The 19,434-nt window shown below is 40.7% G+C and overlaps 1 protein-coding gene across 2 annotated transcripts in view; it reads left to right on the forward strand.

Annotated features, from left to right (window-relative positions):
* The window catches only part of PCSK5 (proprotein convertase subtilisin/kexin type 5), an 883,213-nt gene that overhangs the window by 321,044 nt on the left and 542,735 nt on the right, over positions 1-19,434 (forward strand). For both annotated transcript variants that reach the window (XM_075318085.1, XM_075318076.1), the window contains exon 7: positions 1,899-2,071. In XM_075318085.1, coding sequence (XP_075174200.1) covers positions 1,899-2,071 — 173 coding nt within the window. The remainder of the gene's footprint in view (positions 1-1,898; positions 2,072-19,434) is intronic.

Consider the following 19,434-nt stretch of genomic DNA (forward strand, 5'->3'; position numbering starts at 1 on the left):
TTAGCACGGCAGTAATCGTTTTGGAGGTGTGTTTGGGGTTATTATCATATTGGAATATGAAGGCAGGGGATTATGCTCTTCTTCAGTATATCACAGTACATATTGGCATTCATGGTTCCCTCAATGAACTGTAGCTTCCCACAGCCAGCAGCTCTCATGCAGTCCCAAACCATGACACTCCCACCACCATGCTTGACTGTAGGCAAGACACACTTGTCTTTGTACACCTCACCTGCTTGCTCTTACACATGCTTGACACTATCTGAATCAAAGACATTTATTTTGGTCTTCCATATCCTTTGTCTGCTTGTCTTCAGCAACTGTTTGTGGGCTTTCTTGTACATCATTTTTTGAAAAGGATTCCTTCTAGGGCAACAGCCATGCAAATTTAATTTAATGCAGTGTGCGGTATATGGTCTTAGCACTGACAGGCTGACCCTACACCTCTGTAACCTCTGCAGCAATTATGACAGCATTCATATGTCTATTTTGAAACCTCTGGATATGACACTGAGCATGTGCTATCTACTTCTTTGGTTTAAAATGGTGATCAATGTTCCTTAAATTCTCTAAATTAAATACTATTCCATCTTCATACACCACTCCAGCATTTTTTCCTGGTTGTTTTTTTTTGTTTGTTTGCTTTTTCTTCAATGCTGTAGTGGACCTCTGTCTTATACTCACCCTCCAGCATTTACATCCTTTTTCAATGCCACTCCAGTCTGCAGCACTATCTAAAGGTACCGTCACACTAAGCAACATCGCTAGCAATATCGCTGCTGAGGCACGACTTTTGTGACGTAACAGCGATGTTGCTAGCGATGTTGCTGTGTGTGACATCCAGCAACAACCTGGCCCCAGCTGTGAGATCGTTGGATTGTAGGATTATAGGGATATTAAAATTTTCCAATTCTTCAAAGGATAATTCTTCTTGTTTTTGTTTTCCTTGGAGTAAAGGTACCGTCACACTAAGCAACATCACTAGCAACATCGCTGCTGAGGCACAACTTACTAGCGATGTTGCTGTGTGTGACATCCAGCAACAACCTAGCCCCTGCTGTGAGGTCGTTGGTTGTTGCTGAATGTCCTGGGCCATTTTTTAGTTGTTGGTCTCCCGCTGTGAAGCACACATCGCTGTGTGTGACAGCGACAGAGCAACAACTGAATGTGCAGTGAGCAGGGAGCCGGCTTCTGCGGACGCTGGTAACCAATGTAAACATCGGGTAGCCAAGAAGCCCTTTCCTTGGTTACCCGATATTTACCTTCATTACCAGCGTCCGCCGCTCTCACGCTGTCAGTGCCAGCTCCCTGCTCCCTGCACACATAGCCAGACTACACATCGGGTAATTAACCCGATGTGTACTCTGGCTAGGAGTGCAGGGAGCCAGCGCTAAGCGGTGTGCGCTGGTAACCAAGGTAAATATCGGGTTGGTTACCCGATATTTACCTTAGTTACCAAACGCAGCATCGCTTCCACGCGTCGCTGCTGGCTGGGGGCTGGTCACTGGTTGCTGGTGAGATCTGCCTGTGTGACAGCTCACCAGCAACCCGTGTAGCGACGCTCCAGCGATCCCTGCCAGGTCAGGTTGCTGGTGGGATCGCTGGAGCGTCGCTTAGTGTGACGGTACCTTTAGGCTCGTAACTTCTGACTGGTCTGAAGTCAGAAGTTATGTCACAAGATCTCAATGCAAGTCTGTAAGAGCCAGAATGAGATTCTGATAGAGTTGTATTGATGAAGATGCCAGATGATGATTATAAGACCAGGTCAGTGGTCTTACATTTAAAGCACCACTCTAGCGCTGAAGTAAAACAAATGCTGGAGTGGTGCTTCAATTCTATAGATTTTCATGACTTAATATCACCTGAGACATTATACTATTTTTTTTGGGCATCTACAGGTGTGCGCATGTTGGACGGAGATGTAACCGATATGGTAGAAGCCAAATCCCTCAGTCTAAACCCACAGCATGTACATGTCTACAGTGCAAGCTGGGGCCCGGATGATGACGGCAAAACAGTGGACGGACCAGCACCTCTTGCCCGAGATGCTTTTGAGAATGGCATCAGAACAGTAAGTGTGCATAGAGGTAGGACCCTAGGGCTATGTTTTATAGCTATTGATAGATAACTATGCAGAACATATTTCTTAGTATACATGCAGCAGTTGCATGAAATCTGATGCCCCTTTGTGTATTGGCAGAGAGATGATAGCATGAGTACAATATTCTGCTCTGCTCCCCATATGTCCCTTCATCAGTTGTTAATAATGGGAATGAATAAAGGGTTTGTATACACGTGCGCTGACAGACGTGCATAATTTACAAGGGTTCTCAGTGTAGTCTTAGGTTACAAAGTATCATTTACACTACCTGCAACATTGCTAACATTGACCGAGTAGCAGAATGTGCTATATGTATCAGCAATATTGTTGTTTTGTTGCATTATTACACTCTGTTGTTTTACATGATATAGCAACGGTACAGTGTAGAGATGTCTGAATATTATATGGATGCTATTCTTTGAAGTAGCTGGTAACATTTATATTTTTGTGATATGTAAGGTATGTGTCAAAGGTTGACAGAATCGAAGAAAAAAAAGTAACCTCCTTTGACAGCTCACTGTGCTCTGACACAGCGGGGGAGGTTCCTGCATTGTCCATAATGACCAAAGACAACAGAAATCACATCTGCCATGAGTGTGTGGGAACAGATAGGTCTCTCTATGGGACTTGTCCAAGTGTTAGTGGCACTGGTATTATCCCTCATTAAGGTCTGATGATGCAGAAATGATAGTGACAGATTATGGTCATCTTGATGCTAAAGGTCAAAATACCATGAATGTCCTTTATTCTTAGGTGCTTGAAGATTTTGTCCTGTGGTGCAAGCAGAAGGAAGTGACCCATAATGCTTCTTATGTATTTGTAATCATACACTTTGTTAGAGAGAATGAAAGGGATGTTAGGTGTAATGGTCTCAGCTCTGTTTTTTTTTTAAGATGTCACATTGTTTAGAGTACCAAATGTTCACACGTGACAGTTATATTGTGGACTTTCCATCATGATTTGCAAAATTGCACCTACTTTGGAAGTAGAAATGGGAATCTGTGGTCTATTGCAGTAGCAGCAAAACAGATGAGATTATAAAAAGTTTCATTCACACAATGGAGAAAAGAATCTGTGCATACCGTAATTCAACATGCATTGCAGATTCTATATCTACAGTGCATCAGTCACAATGCATAGGGTGTAATCAGTAGCAAACCCAAGACAAATCCAGTGATGGAGCCAAAATCGAAGATTCCCCAACATCTCGTGCTGAAATAATCTTTTCTTGTAATTAATATTAGTGATGAGCGAGCACTACCATGCTCGGATCTTGTAACGAGCAGTTGGATGCTTGGATGGGCCCAACTCCAGTACCTGAGTATAATGAAAATCAATGGGGAACTTTTCCAAAAAAAGTGCTTGAGTCCTCCATAATCTGAGATGTATTCAGGGCAAATGCCCTTCAGCTATAGTCTCTCTCTCTCGTATGGTGATGCCCAGGCTCTCCATAGTCCTTAACCAAAAAAGATATCAAAGCCTCGACACGTTTCTCCCCATTTGTTGGTTGGGGTTCATCAGGAGACAAGATAAGATTACAGCACAATCGCCTGTGGAACAGATAAATACCTTAAACCCCAAACTTAAGTCCAGATGTAGTTTACCCTGCATATTATGATCAAAATTTTACATACCAAAGCTGTCAAATGGTTGCGTATGTTGCAGCACGTCTCTCCATACCAATGCATATGATAGACAGCGTCACCATATGAGAGAGAGAGACTATTGCTGAAGAGCATTTGCCCTGAATACATCTCAGATAAGTAATTATTTCTGTATTGTTTCCCTTGATATCAAATGATATTATCTTGTAAGCCTTGCTGAATAAGAAGAGAGGTTAGGGATAACATATGATAGAAAGCCGCCGAGGAATGGGGGCACCACTTTACCTTTAGGGGGTGTGTAACGCTAGTTATATCTCCATTGGCAGGTAGGGGTAAGAAAGATTAAGGGTCATTTAGAAATTTTTGCCCTTTAATACTATCAAACCGATACTCTGAAGGTGTCATTTTTTTCTCTCTATAGGAATAATCTATTAAGGCTGTCCCATAGTCCTGGGATTTTTCTGTGTTATTCACGGTGTGGGATGGTTTGTAAATTTTAATAGGATATAATAAAAGTGTTTTTATGTAAAATAATTAAGGTAATCTTTGAGGATAATACAGTTGCACAAAGACAGGCATTTTGTAGGATTATAGTCAGGGGTACGAGTAATCAATTATACAAACAGGTGATCATACCAATCATTTTGATATGAATATTGAAACACAGTCATTAATAGAAACAGCTGTGTAGGAGACTTTAAACTAGATGTGCAACAGAACTTCAAAAGGGATTTTCTCACAGGTCCTAGACAATGTTAAAACTGAGCGTAGGAACAACACACAGGGTAATTATATATCACCAATGTATATCCCAGGAATCTTTTCAAAACAGATTGGGGTTTTTAGGCTAAGCTCCCACCATCAGGATTAGTTCAGGTTTTTATTTAATGGTACATCCTAAATCATGAAGGGCGATCACCACCGGCTGCTGTAGTGAGCCGTCAGTGATCCCCACACGTCTGCTGATTTGAAAAGCAGACATGTGTGCCTCGCACCTGTTAACCCCTTAAATCACGCTATCAAATAGTGACAGCACGATTTCAATTGTCTCAGCGAGGAATGCTATCAGAGGCCCCGTGACGCGATCACAGGAAGACGATGGTTGTCATGGTAGAGATGGGTCATGACTCCTCTCGCTATCATGATTTAGTTCCTGTTACAGCCGTCAGAGCAGCAGCTGTAACAAGAACGCAGCATTACTGCTGATCAGAGCTGTGCTTCTCTGATCAGCAGAAATGAATGAGCGACCAGACTGCTGATCCTTATAGTCCCCTAAAGGGACTAGTAAAATTTAAAAAGAAAGTAAAAACAAGTTTTTTAAAAAAACTAAAACTTCAAATCACTCCCCATTTGCTCCATTGAAAAATAAAAAGGTAAAAAAAAATAAATATACACATATCTGGTATCGCCGTATTCAGAAATGCCTGATCTATCAAAATATAAAATCAATTCATCTGATCGGTAAATAGCATAGTGGCAAAAAAAATTCAAAACTCCAAAATTACGTGTTTTGGTTGCCGCAAATTTTGCACAAAATTCAATAACAGGCAATCAAAAACATCTGTGCAAAAATACGTCAGCTCGAGACGCAAAAAATAAGCCATCACTGAGACCCATATCCCGAAAAATGAGAACGCAACGGTCCAAAAAGTGCTCCAATTCTTTTGGACAAATTTCTGAATTTTTTTTAACCCCCTTAGAATAAAGTAAACCTATACATGTTTGGTGTTCATGAACTTGTACTGACCTGAAGCATCACACCAACACATCAGTTTTACCCTCAAAAACCCCTCACATAGCAAGATTGACAGAAAAATAAAATAAAAAGGTTACGACTGTCAGAACAAGTGGCGCAAAATAAAAAAAGAAAAACTGAAAATCGCTCGGGGTTCGCAGGGTTAAAGTAAACAGGACACAGTAAATTTACGGTCATTGGTAAATAGTGTAAAAAATAGTGGATGTTTTTTTTCTCCATTACAATAAAAAAAAAGTTTATAAAATTGTAACACTTATATATGTGTTTGAAGAAATGGCACATAATAAAATTACAGCTTCTCTCACATAAAACAAGTCCTAATATAGTGGAACGTACATGAATCAAAGGTACGGCTGTTACAACTATAAATAAATAAGTGAAAAAAAAAATTATTTATATAAAATATGTGCCTATTATATACCAGTAGTACTTTTGTGCATGTGTGTCATATGGGTGTGCATATTATACAAATGCTTTTGTGCATGTGTGTAATATGCATCTGTAAATGTGTATGTGTTTTATATATATATATATATATATATATATAATATGCTTTTGTGCATTTGTGTAATATATACATGTATGTGTAATGTGTAAATAGGTGTGTGCATATTTTATAGTGTTCTTAATGGGAATATACATGTAAATGTGCATTTTTCTATGTGGGTGGGGCTTGTTGATGGGGACCCAAATACAATTTCTGCATAGGGGTCCTTCACTGTCCGTGTCCGCTCCTGCATGCATACTTTATATTGTGAAACAGAATGTACTACAAACTTTATTTACTGTCAAACTTTATTTTAGAAGGTATTTTGAGCTCTTTATGAAAAAGAAAGAAAATACATTGTTGTTAGAATATAAATAATATAGGTAGATTTTCCATAATTGTCATAAAAGACAAAACTGTCCCATAGTGGCCAGTCAAACCTCAGTTATAATTTCTTTATTTTTTTCTGATAATATTAAAGCTGTGCTAGAATTGGTTCTTATAGACAACAAGATAATTTTTTTTCTCTTTGGTTCAATCTTACAGAGGACTCCCATGCAGCACTAATGGATTTCCGTGCTTGCTCCTTTTCAATTTCCCACCAAGCCTATTAGACAATTGTATTCCAAAAATCTGGCGCGCCAAATTATTATTTTTTCAGAAAAAAAGGAGCTTTCATTTCATACCTTAAAAAGCATAGCATAATTTTGTCCGCATCCGTACTTTGCCGTGCCAAAATGATAGAAGACATAATATACAGCCAATACAGATAGTAAGACATTACAGCTATTTATACGCCATTGGAAATGGATTCACCTTTTCCTCCTCCATTGAGCCTATCCTCATCGTCATGGCAACTGTCAAACTATCATTAGAAAAAACAGAAATGTATATGGCTCAAATAAACAGATTTATACAAGGATGTGGGTGGACTATGCAGACAGTAGCCGATTTCCTCATTTTGCAGCACATATATATGGATGTTCTTTATATTATTTTTAATATCCTGCGTTTCTTCTCTCCTTTTGGCTGTATTTCATCTTTTGTTTTTAATTTTGGTTTGACAAAGACCAGATACGGTCGAAACGTTGCAATACTTTTTGAAGGACGAAATTAAATAAGTTTTTTATTAAGGAAATAATATTCTGGTGCCTCAGATTTTTGGAATACAATTTTTTTATTCGTTGAGAAAGTTTTAATAAGTGAGGCGCCTTGTCTCATATCTGTCCTCGGAGCACATCCCCGGTCACTGACATCTACTAGGTCACAATCTGCTGTCACAACTGTAATGTTTATGACCAATTTAATCCTATATTTTTTTGGGATACAATTAAATAAGAGTATATTAAAAATATAGCAGCGTGGTTTTCTTTTTTTAGTAAAAGCCATATTCTGGAAAATCAGACCTTGGCTCATTTTAACAAATGAAAAAAACCAAAAAATTATGTAGTAGTAAGGAACCTTAAATCAATTAGCAAACTAAAAAAAAACCCTAAAAAAATATCTTTATTAAACATACATTAAAATATGTAACACTCCAAAACCCTATTGTAGGCCAGGGATAGAAAATTGGGGGAGATTTAAGGTCACTCAGGTAATACTTATTGCCCTAGATAATATCTAGATTCACGCTGCTTATCTGTGGAGGTTGGCATTCTAATATAAATGATATGGCGCCCTGCTCAATAAAGAGTCTCTAAAAGATCATAGTAAATCCTCTCTCTGGTCATCAACACCAAAAATTGCATCGTATTAAAAGGTCTATAGATACAGTCAGCCATGTTTTTTTCTCTAATTCAAGCTTGTAAAAAAAATCCTATTAAAGTAGAGTTTGTACCCTAAAGATGGCAAATATAAGTGGTACAAGTCTGGTCATACACATGACAAATATATAAAGAGTATATATATATATATATATATATATATATATATATACATATATATACTGTATATATTGAATTTTTCGGACTACAAGACGCACTTTTTAGTAAGATAACATCTTGCTAAAATTTATTAATTTATGTTCATCTTATAGTCTGCTTCCTTAAATAACAGGGTAGAGCATTCACAAGCGCTGCGCTCCTATCCCTGAGATTACTTGGGCTGCTTTCACACATCCGGTTTTAGCTGTGCGGCACAATCCGGCTCTTTGCAGAAAAAACGCAACCGTTTGGGTTTTTTTGCCGCCGGTTGCGTATTTTCCGCATAGACTTTCATTAGTGCCGGATTGTGCCGCATGGCCTTGCGTTCGGTCCGGTTTTTTGCCGCATGCGGCATATTTAGCCCATGCGGCTCCCGGATGGAACATTGCCTGGCACGTTTTTTTGTCCGGCAAAAAAAACCGCATCGCGCCGCATCCGGCCGATGCGGCGCTTTTTCTAATGCATGCCTATGGCCGCCGCATGCATTTTTTTCCACTGTGCATGCTCAGTAGGCTGCCACAAGCGACAAAAACCGGACGAGCCGCATGTAAAATACGTATGCAAAGGATGCAGTTTTGTCGCCGCATCCGTTGCATAGGTTTTAGAGCCGGATTGGCTGGCTCTGCTAAAACCGGATGTGTGAAAGCAGCCTAAGCGGCTACATAGGTCTTTCTCGATGTGTGTAATTAATGCTGAGCAGGAGACACTGAGCTGAGCTTGCTAGCAGGTAAGGGAGAGCTTGTGTCCACATGCGGGTTAACAGAATGGATTTTTGGTGCCCCGGCTAAAGAGAAATAAAACTGTCACATGAAGATTACAAGCTGATTTACACTTAAGAGAAGAGTCTCGGCCTTCCAGACAAAAGCCTACATTTCCTCGTGTTGTTCTGTCTGCACCATAGAGTATACATATTGTGATGCCATCCTTGTTTGCCCACATTTGTGAGGCCATGAAGGACACAGGACTGCTTGATATAAAGTCTGTAATTGGCATCCTTTATAGTGTGGATACTAGAATAACTTTTACTAAAGTGTACAGCCGGCTAAATTGTGTATAAGGAGTTTAGGCATAAATGACAGATGTTACACATGTAAGACACCAGGCACATAGCGGATCCCACAATAAATCGACTTGTGCTCTGTATGATGTTTGGTACAAAACAACCAAAGTAAAGTGTATTAGGACCTTGATATGTCACTGTTGGGAACAGTATATAATACCCTTTATTTTATGGTACATCCGTCCTTATATACCGTATTTTTCGGATTATAAGACACACTTTTCCTCCCAAAAATTTGGGAGGAAAATGAGGGGTGCATCTTATAATCCAAATGTTTCTTACTGGGGTGGTGGAGGGTTGTCACAGGAGGCAGGGGAGATGCTGCAGGCTGCGAGCTTACTGCAGGTTGTGCTGCTGCTTACTGAAGGCAGCGGGCTGTGTTGTGGGCTTGGTGCTGTGCTGCGGCAAGTGAGGCAGGGGCTGCTGTCGGCGCATGTGCAGGTGGAGCTCTCTGCTCAAGATCTCATCTTCAAACACCTCACCTCCGGCCCATTGATTTCCTGCAGCAGGCTTGAGGAAAATGGTGCCTGGAGGTTGCGCATGCGCAGATGAGATCTCGGCTTGTCATTGAGCCAAGAGCTTCATCTGCGAACACGCCGCTTCCGGGTGCCATTTCTGTTGACAGCTTTTGGATGTTCCTCCTGCTTCACAATGCCCTCTGCGAGCATTTTGGACACCCACTGCACCTCCTGCAGCATCGCCATACTCCACCACTGCCCCTGCCTCCTTTGACCCCGCACCACCAACGCTGCCACCCCCTTTCTGGTAAGACAACACCGAATTATAAGATGGACCCCATTTTTTTTTTCTCTAAATTTGGTGTGCATCTTATAGTCCGGAGGGTCTTATAAAACGAAAAGTACGGTACTTCTACCACTGTGAAATAAATCACTACCCCCTCCTGTATCCTACATCACTTAGAAATGAGCACAACCATAGATCCATATCTTTACATAACCAGGGTTGTTTTAATATAATTTTCTTTTAACCTACTTTCTGTTATCCAAACCTTTCTGCATCTTATAGTCCAAAAAATACGGTATATGATAGGCCGTTTGTAATACATAATTTTTCCATACAATTAAAAAGTTACACACAATAAGGTAGTACTTATCTAATCCAGTTCCTCAGAGTTCATACCTCCAACGCGTTTCCCCACCCTATTACCAGGGGTTCCTCAGGGGACTTATTTAGAACTCGAGCAGTCTTAATGATGAGCACCAAAAGCTCTAGTCGCAGTGGAAGACAACAGTAAAGGTCATATTCTGGAGAATTAGGACTTGGCACATATTCCTCTATATTATGCAAGTGAATGAAATGTTATGTCATTCATCTGCTTCCACATAGTTTAATATACGAGTTCAGTAAACCAATGGTCAAAAGCTGACAATGCCTTTGGGACACGCTGGACATTAGATCAAGACCTGGAGGTCAGAATATCTTTATCATATAATGGATAATTAACATGTCATACAGTATAGTGCCCAGATAGAAGGACTGTACCCAAATACTTCCATACAGTTGACTATGTAACTATGTAACAATTTCGTTCAGTGGGGCTACCAGAATACACTGTAAAAATAGTTTATTACTCAGTGAATAAATAACAGTGCCAGATTTAGTGACCACAACACAGCTTTGTATTTAAGGAAAATTAATAACATATACAATGGATATAATAATGCTTAACATTAATTAATATGATTCCTTTTAGCACCCCTTCAGATAAGATAACTCCGCTCTGCATTTCTCCCATTCTGGGGCTCAAGAATCATGTGTTTTTTATGGTTACATATTCGTAATCATTTGGTTATTTCATTACTAACTTTTATTATTTACCATATATCATGATTTTCCTTTCCCTTTTTTTCTATTGCTTGTGGACAGGATATGACATATGACGCCAAACAGTTCGCTGTCAATGTGCAATAATGAAGGCGTAAAGCCTGCTTTACACCCTACGATCCAGCATACGATATCGTATGCGATCGTAACCGCCCCCATCGTATGTGCGGCACGTTCAATTTTGTTGAATGTGCCGCACAAACGATTAACCCCCGTCACACGTACTTACCCTTCCATACGACCTTGATGTGGGCGGCGAACGTCCACTTCCTGGAGTGGGAGGGACGTTCGGCGTCACATTGACGTCACGCGGCAGCCGGCCAATAGAAGCGGAGGGGCGGAGATGAGCGGGACGTAAACATCCCGCCCACCTCCCTCCTTCCGCATTGCTGGCCGGGAGCCGCAGGACGCAGGTAAGATCTGTTTATTGTTCCCGGGGTGTCACACACTTCGATGTGTGCTACCCCGGGTACGATGAACAACCTGACGTTCACTTCATGAGAAATGAACGACGTGCATGCGATGAACGTTTTACCGTTCATTCGCAATCGCACGTAGCTGTCACACACTGCAATGTACCTTATGATGCCGGATGTGCGTCACTTACGACGTGACCCGCGCCGACACATTGTAAGATATATTGCAGCGTGTAAAGCGGGCTTTAGTCTGATACGTATTTGTGCTTTTTAGCTAGTGATGGCCAGTGTGGATTTTTATTCCACAAACTATTGTGGATTTTCTAATAAAAGATATTCTTACAGAGAATGTATTTGCTGGATATGTTCATCTTTCTACAATTAATTTCAGATTTAGTGATAATAATTATTATTATTATTATTATTATTATTATTATTATTATTATTATTATTATTTTGGCACCATTAATTCCATGGAGCTTTACTTGTGCAAAGGGGTAGTCATGAACAATACAAGGCACAGACTGGTACAGGAGGAGAGAGGATCCTGCCCACGAGAGCTTACAGTCTACAGGGGATAAGTGAGGATACAGTAGGTGAGGGTAGAGTAGGTTGTACAGTGGTATAGTTGAGCAATTGGGATGGATGAGGATACAGTAGGTGAGGGCAGAGCAGGTTGTACAGTGATATAGTGGAATGAGGGGGATGGGTGAGGATACAGTAGGTGAGGGTAGAGCAGGTAGTACAGTGATATAGTGGAACAAGAGGAATGGGTGAGGATACAGTAGAAGAGGGTAGAGCAGGTTGTACAGTGGTATAGTGGAACTTGGGGGATGAATGAAGATACAGTAAGTGAGGGTAAAGCAGGTAGTACAACGGCACTGTGGAATGAGGGGGATGGGTGAGGATTCAGTAGGTGAGGGTAGAGCAGGTCGTACAGCGGTATAGTGGAATGAGAGGGAGGGGTGAGGATACAGTAGGTGAGGGTAAAGCAGATCATACAGCGGTATAGTAGAACGAGAGGGATGGGTGAGGATACAGTAGGTGAGGGTAGAGCAGGTCGTACTCTGGTAAAGGGGAATGAGGGTTACTGCAGGTTGAAGGCTTGTCCCATATATCCCATAGTTTTTTCAAAGGGGAAAAACTATTTATGGCTATGTGACCAGTATGTCCAATTGTCCAGTGCTACCAACAATATGGCTGGTGTTACAGTTTTTGGGTTCTCACATCTTTGGCTTGGAATGGAAACTCTAAAATGTTGTACCCCTAAACTCCTCGTGTAGTGTTTTCTAGAGCAAATCCTTGTAACTTACCATATCTGTACACTGCAGTATCAAACTGGTAAAGCCACAAAAATATTTTTAGACATTTTTGGGCTTTTGATTTTATTTAAAAAATAAAACTAAATGATAGAAGCTTTGACTTTGTACTAGCAGCTTGGCCTGTACCATTTGTATATCGACTTATAATATCACAGCACGTTTTCTTCATCGGGACAGGACAAATAGTGAAATCTAATTCTTCAGATGTAGCAGCCCTGTGCCAACAAATCTTTCTACACTACTTGGTGGACTTCATCATGTTCCCATTACACCATTGTGTGTGACGGATTGGATGACTGCCCAATGCATTTGATAGACATTAATGATGAGATGTGATGCTGCTAGGCCCTTTGGGCAAACTCGGCTGGAAACTTCCCCTCCCATCACTGCAGCCCCTTTTCTTCTCTCTTTCTAAAGTAACTCTGGCTGTCGTATTGCTATTCATGGGGGTTTAGCACCAAAATAATTCACTACTCAGGAGGAAACAACACAAAAATTCAGATTTAATTACCAACATTTACACTAAGAAAGATCCAAACACTTCAAGCAAAACATAGTTTAAATATGAGGGAATTGTTTTATGATCAATTTTATAATATAATGTTATTTTAGTATTTTATCTGCTTTCCCACAGCCCTGAAGGTGTGTTATATGAATAGCTGCTTGTTGTAAAGGGAAACTAATTATATGGCATGTTATATTACATTACGCTGTAAGACTTTACTACACAGAGGTTTCTATGGAAATTTAGGATGTTATTAAACCATTAATGAGAGGACTTCCTCTATCACGGAAAGGAGAGGGCACAATATTTGTTCCAGTAAATATTAATTTAAGTATTACTTTTATTATTTATGTTAGTTTTTTAGAATTTCTTCTTTTTTTTCACCCCTCATTATTTTTCTAACTATTCTAACTTAATCTGTTTTAATTTTAGGTCTGCCTTTGTAGCTATGTGCACATATTTGTATACTACCTGGACAAATACAGAATGAAATGCTGTAAAGGTTTTTCGAACAATGAGGAAAACTTACTAAATTATTCTGTAGTATTAAACCCCATGCAAGAATACTGCTACTTATCAAGGTGACAGTGAGATTCATTAGATATGACCTAGTGTAGCTCAGCGTCATAGTACCATACCTCTCAACATTTACCAAATATGTCCAAAGTATATTATTTAGCCATAGGATGAATATACTTTATATAAATTAAGCCCCATAAAATGAGGGTAGGGGCTAGGGTGGAATACTTGTTAATTCTTAAAGGGGTTGCTGCATCTTATATTTTCAAAAGCGCTCCCCAACATCCCAAATACCTGCTTGCCGCTTGGCAGTACATTCCTGTTGATTGATAGTCCAGAACCAGAAACATGGCAGTGCTGCTGGCCCAACTTTGCCTCTGCAGCATCAGAGCAGCACACAGTGCTTGCAAGCTCGATAGCAGAGAGTTTGAGCTTACAAGTGCTGTGCAACCTACCTCGGAGACGGACCACTGCTGATAGACTGCTGAGGTGGCTGGTAACCTAGGCAATGGGCAGTAAATTATAAATTTGAAAATAACTTTTGTTCCTGAAAATAGATAGAATTTAGAGGTAAATTGCAAAAAAGCTTGCCTTTACAAGACTGTAATTTTACCCATATAAGCAGATCAGAAAACCTCTTAAAGGGGTATTTCAGTATAATGCTTTTAACTTTCTAATATACCTTTGGATTAATTTCAATCTTTTCAGGATCTCTTTTGGCTGCAATTCAATATGAACCTTCTGTGTTTACTTCTAGGAGATTTAAAAGTGTCCTTTTCATGTGATGGACGCACTGTTTTTTGAGTTGTTGGTATAATTGAGCACTTAGAGCTGAATTAATGGGGTTGTCCACTACTAGGACAATCCCTTCTCATTCCCCTTGTTTGCCCCCATTAAAAAAAAAAGCTTATACGCACCTGGCATTCCAGCAGTGTCGAAGCTCAGTCTCTTGGGGCTTACGTAAAGTTGGGACATCACCCGCGCCCAATCACCGCCAACTTCTCTATGCTCAAGTTCAGACATATGAGTAATCAATAAGAAGTGAGAGCTGCGGCCGGCTGTTCACTTCCTCTTAATTACTTATACATCTGAAGGAGGGGATAGAGAAGTCGGTGCTTGCTATAACCATCAACAAGCTTCTTACACCTCTCTACTGGAATTTTGGTCCACGCTTCCTTTACAAACTGTTCCAGTTTACTAATATTTGCATTATTATTCTTCGCCCGACAGCAATTTTAAACCTCATTGAATAACATTGGACCCAGTGTGATGTTTTGACGGATAGCACTAGGACCAAAAATATGAACGAGCCCCTGGGCTAGGTTAACATATTGTATATTCGCTCGCTCCCAGTGCGGTCCTGGAAAAAAATGGACACCACTTGAACAAATGTTTTCCAATTTGGCTGATCATGAAAAAAATCACAGCCTGCACTGGTCTTCTATGTATTTCGGATAAGACCTGCATATTTCAATCTCATATAGAAAAACTGTATAGCATCTGACTTTTACAGATATAATGCAATTCGTTAACTTAGGGAACTGTATTTGGGCTTATAAAATGTAATAACCGCCGATATTTAAAAACAGATGCCATATGGATTGCATACAGATGATAATACAGATGAAAAAACTGGATAACTATATGCTCGTGTGAACTTAGCCTTACTGTGCCTTCATGGTTGTGCAGTAATGATAATAGTTGGCACAAGTATACTGAAGCCAAAGCTGTGTTTCTCAACTTCATTAATATGACTCATAGTATCACAGTTGTAACCCGTTCTTCATTGCTGGTGCCAAGTATTTTTCTTTGGCAGAGTTATTAAAAATCTGTAGTCTTGCAAGTTTCCTTTATTGATTTAGTCATATGCTGGAATGTCATCTGACTGAGGTACCGCTTGCACATAATACCTTGAAGAGTAATAAAAAATCAATTATTTTCTTATCTATATTAATTTGTGTATTAGGATGCAACCAGTCCAAGTGTGTTTATCAGTATTTATTTCCAGAATAATTAGACCACACTGTTTTGCTTCGCCCTGGAATTACTGGACTTCATCATAATTCCATATTTATTTAGAGATGACCATTATTACAGATATCAGTCCATGGACATAGCAGCAAATTACCATGCACATACAGTACTGTGCTCTAATAGAAAATATTACAGCTTTAAAGGGAATCTGTTAGCAGGTTTTTGCAATGTAATCTGAAGACAGCAACAGTCAGACATCTCTTTTCACAAAGTGTATTTTTGTTTACTTGCAATGTTAGTTTAACCACTTGAAAACCGCCTTATAGAATAAAATGGCGTCAGAAAAAGGTACTTATTCTGACCTGACATTTTAAAACGGCGGCAAGAAAAAAGTAAATAGTGTCCCCCAGCATTGGAAAATTTCTGGGGTATCAGCAACTAGGGGTAGCTAAGACCCTGGAAATCACGATATGAGCCGATTTTTCCACTCACGTAATCACCATTTTACACCGTATAAAGATGGTTACATTACAGTAAATGGCGGTGCCGATAAAAAATGATTTCTCTCTCCCACCTGGCATGATCAAACATGTCAGATGGGAGATAAATCTCCTCCCCTGGTCCCCTAGTGTCACCAAAGTGCCACTCTGGCCCCCTCCCCCTCTTGATCTCTTGATCCTCAACATGGCGGCACGCACGAGTGGCACGTTTGCCGCATTCATCCTCCTCCTCTGATTTCAGTCACATGTGACATATCACATGCGACAGAAAGTCCTCCTCAGGCCCATCCAGGTCACCCACTGTCACCCACTGGTCTCCCCGTTACGTCCTGCAGCGACGATCCCCCGCTATCCCTCCTTCTCCTTCTCAAAAGATGCCAGCCACATGGGCAGAGCGGCTCTCAGCCAGCTATTTGCTAGCAGTGACACTGAGAGTACTGCAGCTCACACTCCCATGGTGTGGACCTGAGCAGTATGAGTTCAGTGTTCTTAAGTCACTGCACCCACACTCCTCACATGGAGTGCCTGCAGTTCCAGAAAATAGGGGATATGTTCCCTGAGCATACCCCCCATATTCTGGAATGAGGTACTGTAGGTCACTCTGCCCTCGGTTGGACCAGGGCAGTGTGAGTGCAGTATTCTTGGAGTGCCTGCACTTCCAGAAAATGGGGGATACATTCCCAGAGACTGCCCCCTATATTCTGAAAGGTCCAGAATTGTCGTGGGACCTCCAAAATAGATTGCGGAGGACCGGATTTTTTTTCTCTTTTCAATGAATTGGTGAAAAAGGGAATGTGTTGGGGAGTGTTTTTTCAAATAAAATTTATTTTTGTCTTTATTGTTTTATTACTGATAGATACCGTGACATTAGTAACCAATGCCAGGTGACAATAGAGCTGGTATCAACCCCATATATTACCCCGTTTGCCACTGCACCAGAGCAATGAGATGAGCTGGGGTGAAGCTCCAGGCTTGGCACACCTAATGGATGCGCCACTTCTGGGCTGGCTGAAGCCTGCTATTTTAGGTTGGAAAGGGCCAAATAACCATGGCTTTTCCCACCCTGAGAATACCAGACCACAGCTGTCCGCTTTACCTTGGCTGGTAATCCAATTTGGAGGGACCCCACGTTTCTTTTTTTCAATTGTTTATTTATAAATAATTTAAAAAAACAGCCCGGGGTGCCCTCCATTTTGGATTAGCAGCCAAGGTGAAGCTGCCAGCTGCAATCTACAGACTACAGCTGTCTGTTACTCTAGTTGGCTATAAAAAATGGGGGGGCTGTCTTTTTTTTTTTTTTTGGCTAAGTACAAGGCTAAACATCCCTAAAGAGGGCTTTACACGCTGCGATATCGGTAACGATATATCGTCGGGGATCACGTCATTAATGATGCACATCCGGCACCGTTACCGACATCACAGCGTGTAACACAAATGAGCGACGATCAATTTATGCTGTGGAGACGAGAGTGTTCTACACGGGGAAAATAGAGCTAAAGTCAGCAGCAGCCTGAACCCGGATCATGGGTACGGGCAGCTGCATTCTCCGAAGGAAGGCTGACACTGTGTACTAGATTCAGTGTCGCTGGATCATTGGCACATAGCCTAAAAGTGAGACATTTGGTGCTACAGCAACATTTTTGTACAGTACCTGTGGATTCAAAATGCTCACTATACCACTGAATAACATCTTCGAGGGGTCTAGTTTCCAAAATGGAGTCACTTGTAGGGGTTTCTGCTGTATAGGTACACCAGGGGCCCTGAAAATGCGACATGGTGCCCGCAATTTATTTTAACTTTTCCAAAATTCAAATGGTGCTCCTTCCGTTCCAAACCCTACCATTTCTCCAAACAGAGGTTTTTGGCTACATGTGGAGTATTCCTGCGCTCAAAAGAAATTGGATAACAAACTCTGGAGTCCACTTTTTGGCATTATCTCTTGAAAAAGGGAGAAATTTGGTGCGAAAACAACTTTTTTGTGAAAAAAATGAAAATTTTCAATATGACAACCTATGATTATCAAATTCTGTGAAGTACCTGTGGGTTCAAAATGCTCACGATACCCTTGGATAAAATCCATGATGAGTCTAGTTTCCAGAATGGGGCCACTTGTGGGGGAGCTCTACTGTTTAGGCACCTCAGGAGCTCTCCAAAAGGGACATGGTGTTCTCTAATGATTCCAGACAATTTTGCAGTCAAATGGCGCTCCTTCCCATCCGAGCCATGCCGTGCGCCCAAACAGTTGATTTCCACCACATACAGTGCCTTGCAAAAGTATTCGGCCCCCTTGAATTTTTCAACCTTTTCCCACATTTCAGGCTTCAGACATAAAGATAAAAATTTTAATGTTATGGTGAAGAATCAACAACAAATGGGACACAATTGTGAAGATGAACGAAATTTATTGCTTATTTTTAACTTTTGTAAAAAAGAATAAACTGAAAATTGGGGCGTGCAATATTATTTGGCCCCTTTACTATCAGTGCAGCAAACTCACTCCAGAGTTTCATTGAGGATCTCTGAATGATCCAATGTTCTCCTAAATGACTGATGATGATAAATATAAACCACCTGTGTGTAATCAAGTCTCCGTATAAATGCACCTGCTCTGTGATAGTCTCAGTGTTCTGTTTAAATCGCAGATAGCATCATGAAGACCAAGGAACACAACAGGCATGTCCGTGATTCTGTTGTGGAGACGTTTAAAGCCGGATTTGGTTACAAAAAGATTTCCGCAACTTTAAAGATCCCAAGAAGTACTGTGAAAGCAATCATATTGAAATGGAAGGAGTATCATACCACTGCAAATCTACCAAAACCCGTCTGTCCCTCAAAAATTTCATCTTAAACAAGGAGAAGGCTGATCGGAGATGCAGCCAAGAGGCCCATTATCACTCTGGATGAACTGCAGAGATCTACAGTTGAGATGGGAGAGTCTGTAAATAGGACAACAATCAGTTGTACACTCCACAAATCTGGCCTTTATGGAAGAGTGGCAAGAAGAAAGCCATTTCTCAAAGATATCCATAGAAAGTGCTGTTTAAAGTTTGCCACAAGCCACCTGGGAGACACACCAAACATGTGGAAGAAGGTGCTCTGGTCAGATGAAACCAAAATCGAACTTTTTGGGCACAATGCCAAACGATATGTTTGGTGTAAAGCAACACAGCTCATCACCCTGAACACACCATCCCTACCGTCAAACATGGTGGTGGCAGCATCATGGTTTGGGCCTGCTTTTCTTCAGCAGGGACAGGGAAGATGGATGGAGCCAAATACAGGACCATTCTTGAAGAAAACCTGTTGGAGTCTGCAAAAGACTTGAGACTGGGACGGAGATTTGTCTTTCAACAAGACAATGATCCCAAACATAAAGCAAAATCAACAATGGAATGGTTCACAAATAAACGTATTCAGGTGTTA

This window comes from Anomaloglossus baeobatrachus, chromosome 1 (genome assembly GCF_048569485.1).
Source record: "Anomaloglossus baeobatrachus isolate aAnoBae1 chromosome 1, aAnoBae1.hap1, whole genome shotgun sequence".
In the NCBI taxonomy this organism is placed as follows: Eukaryota; Metazoa; Chordata; class Amphibia; order Anura; family Aromobatidae; genus Anomaloglossus; species Anomaloglossus baeobatrachus.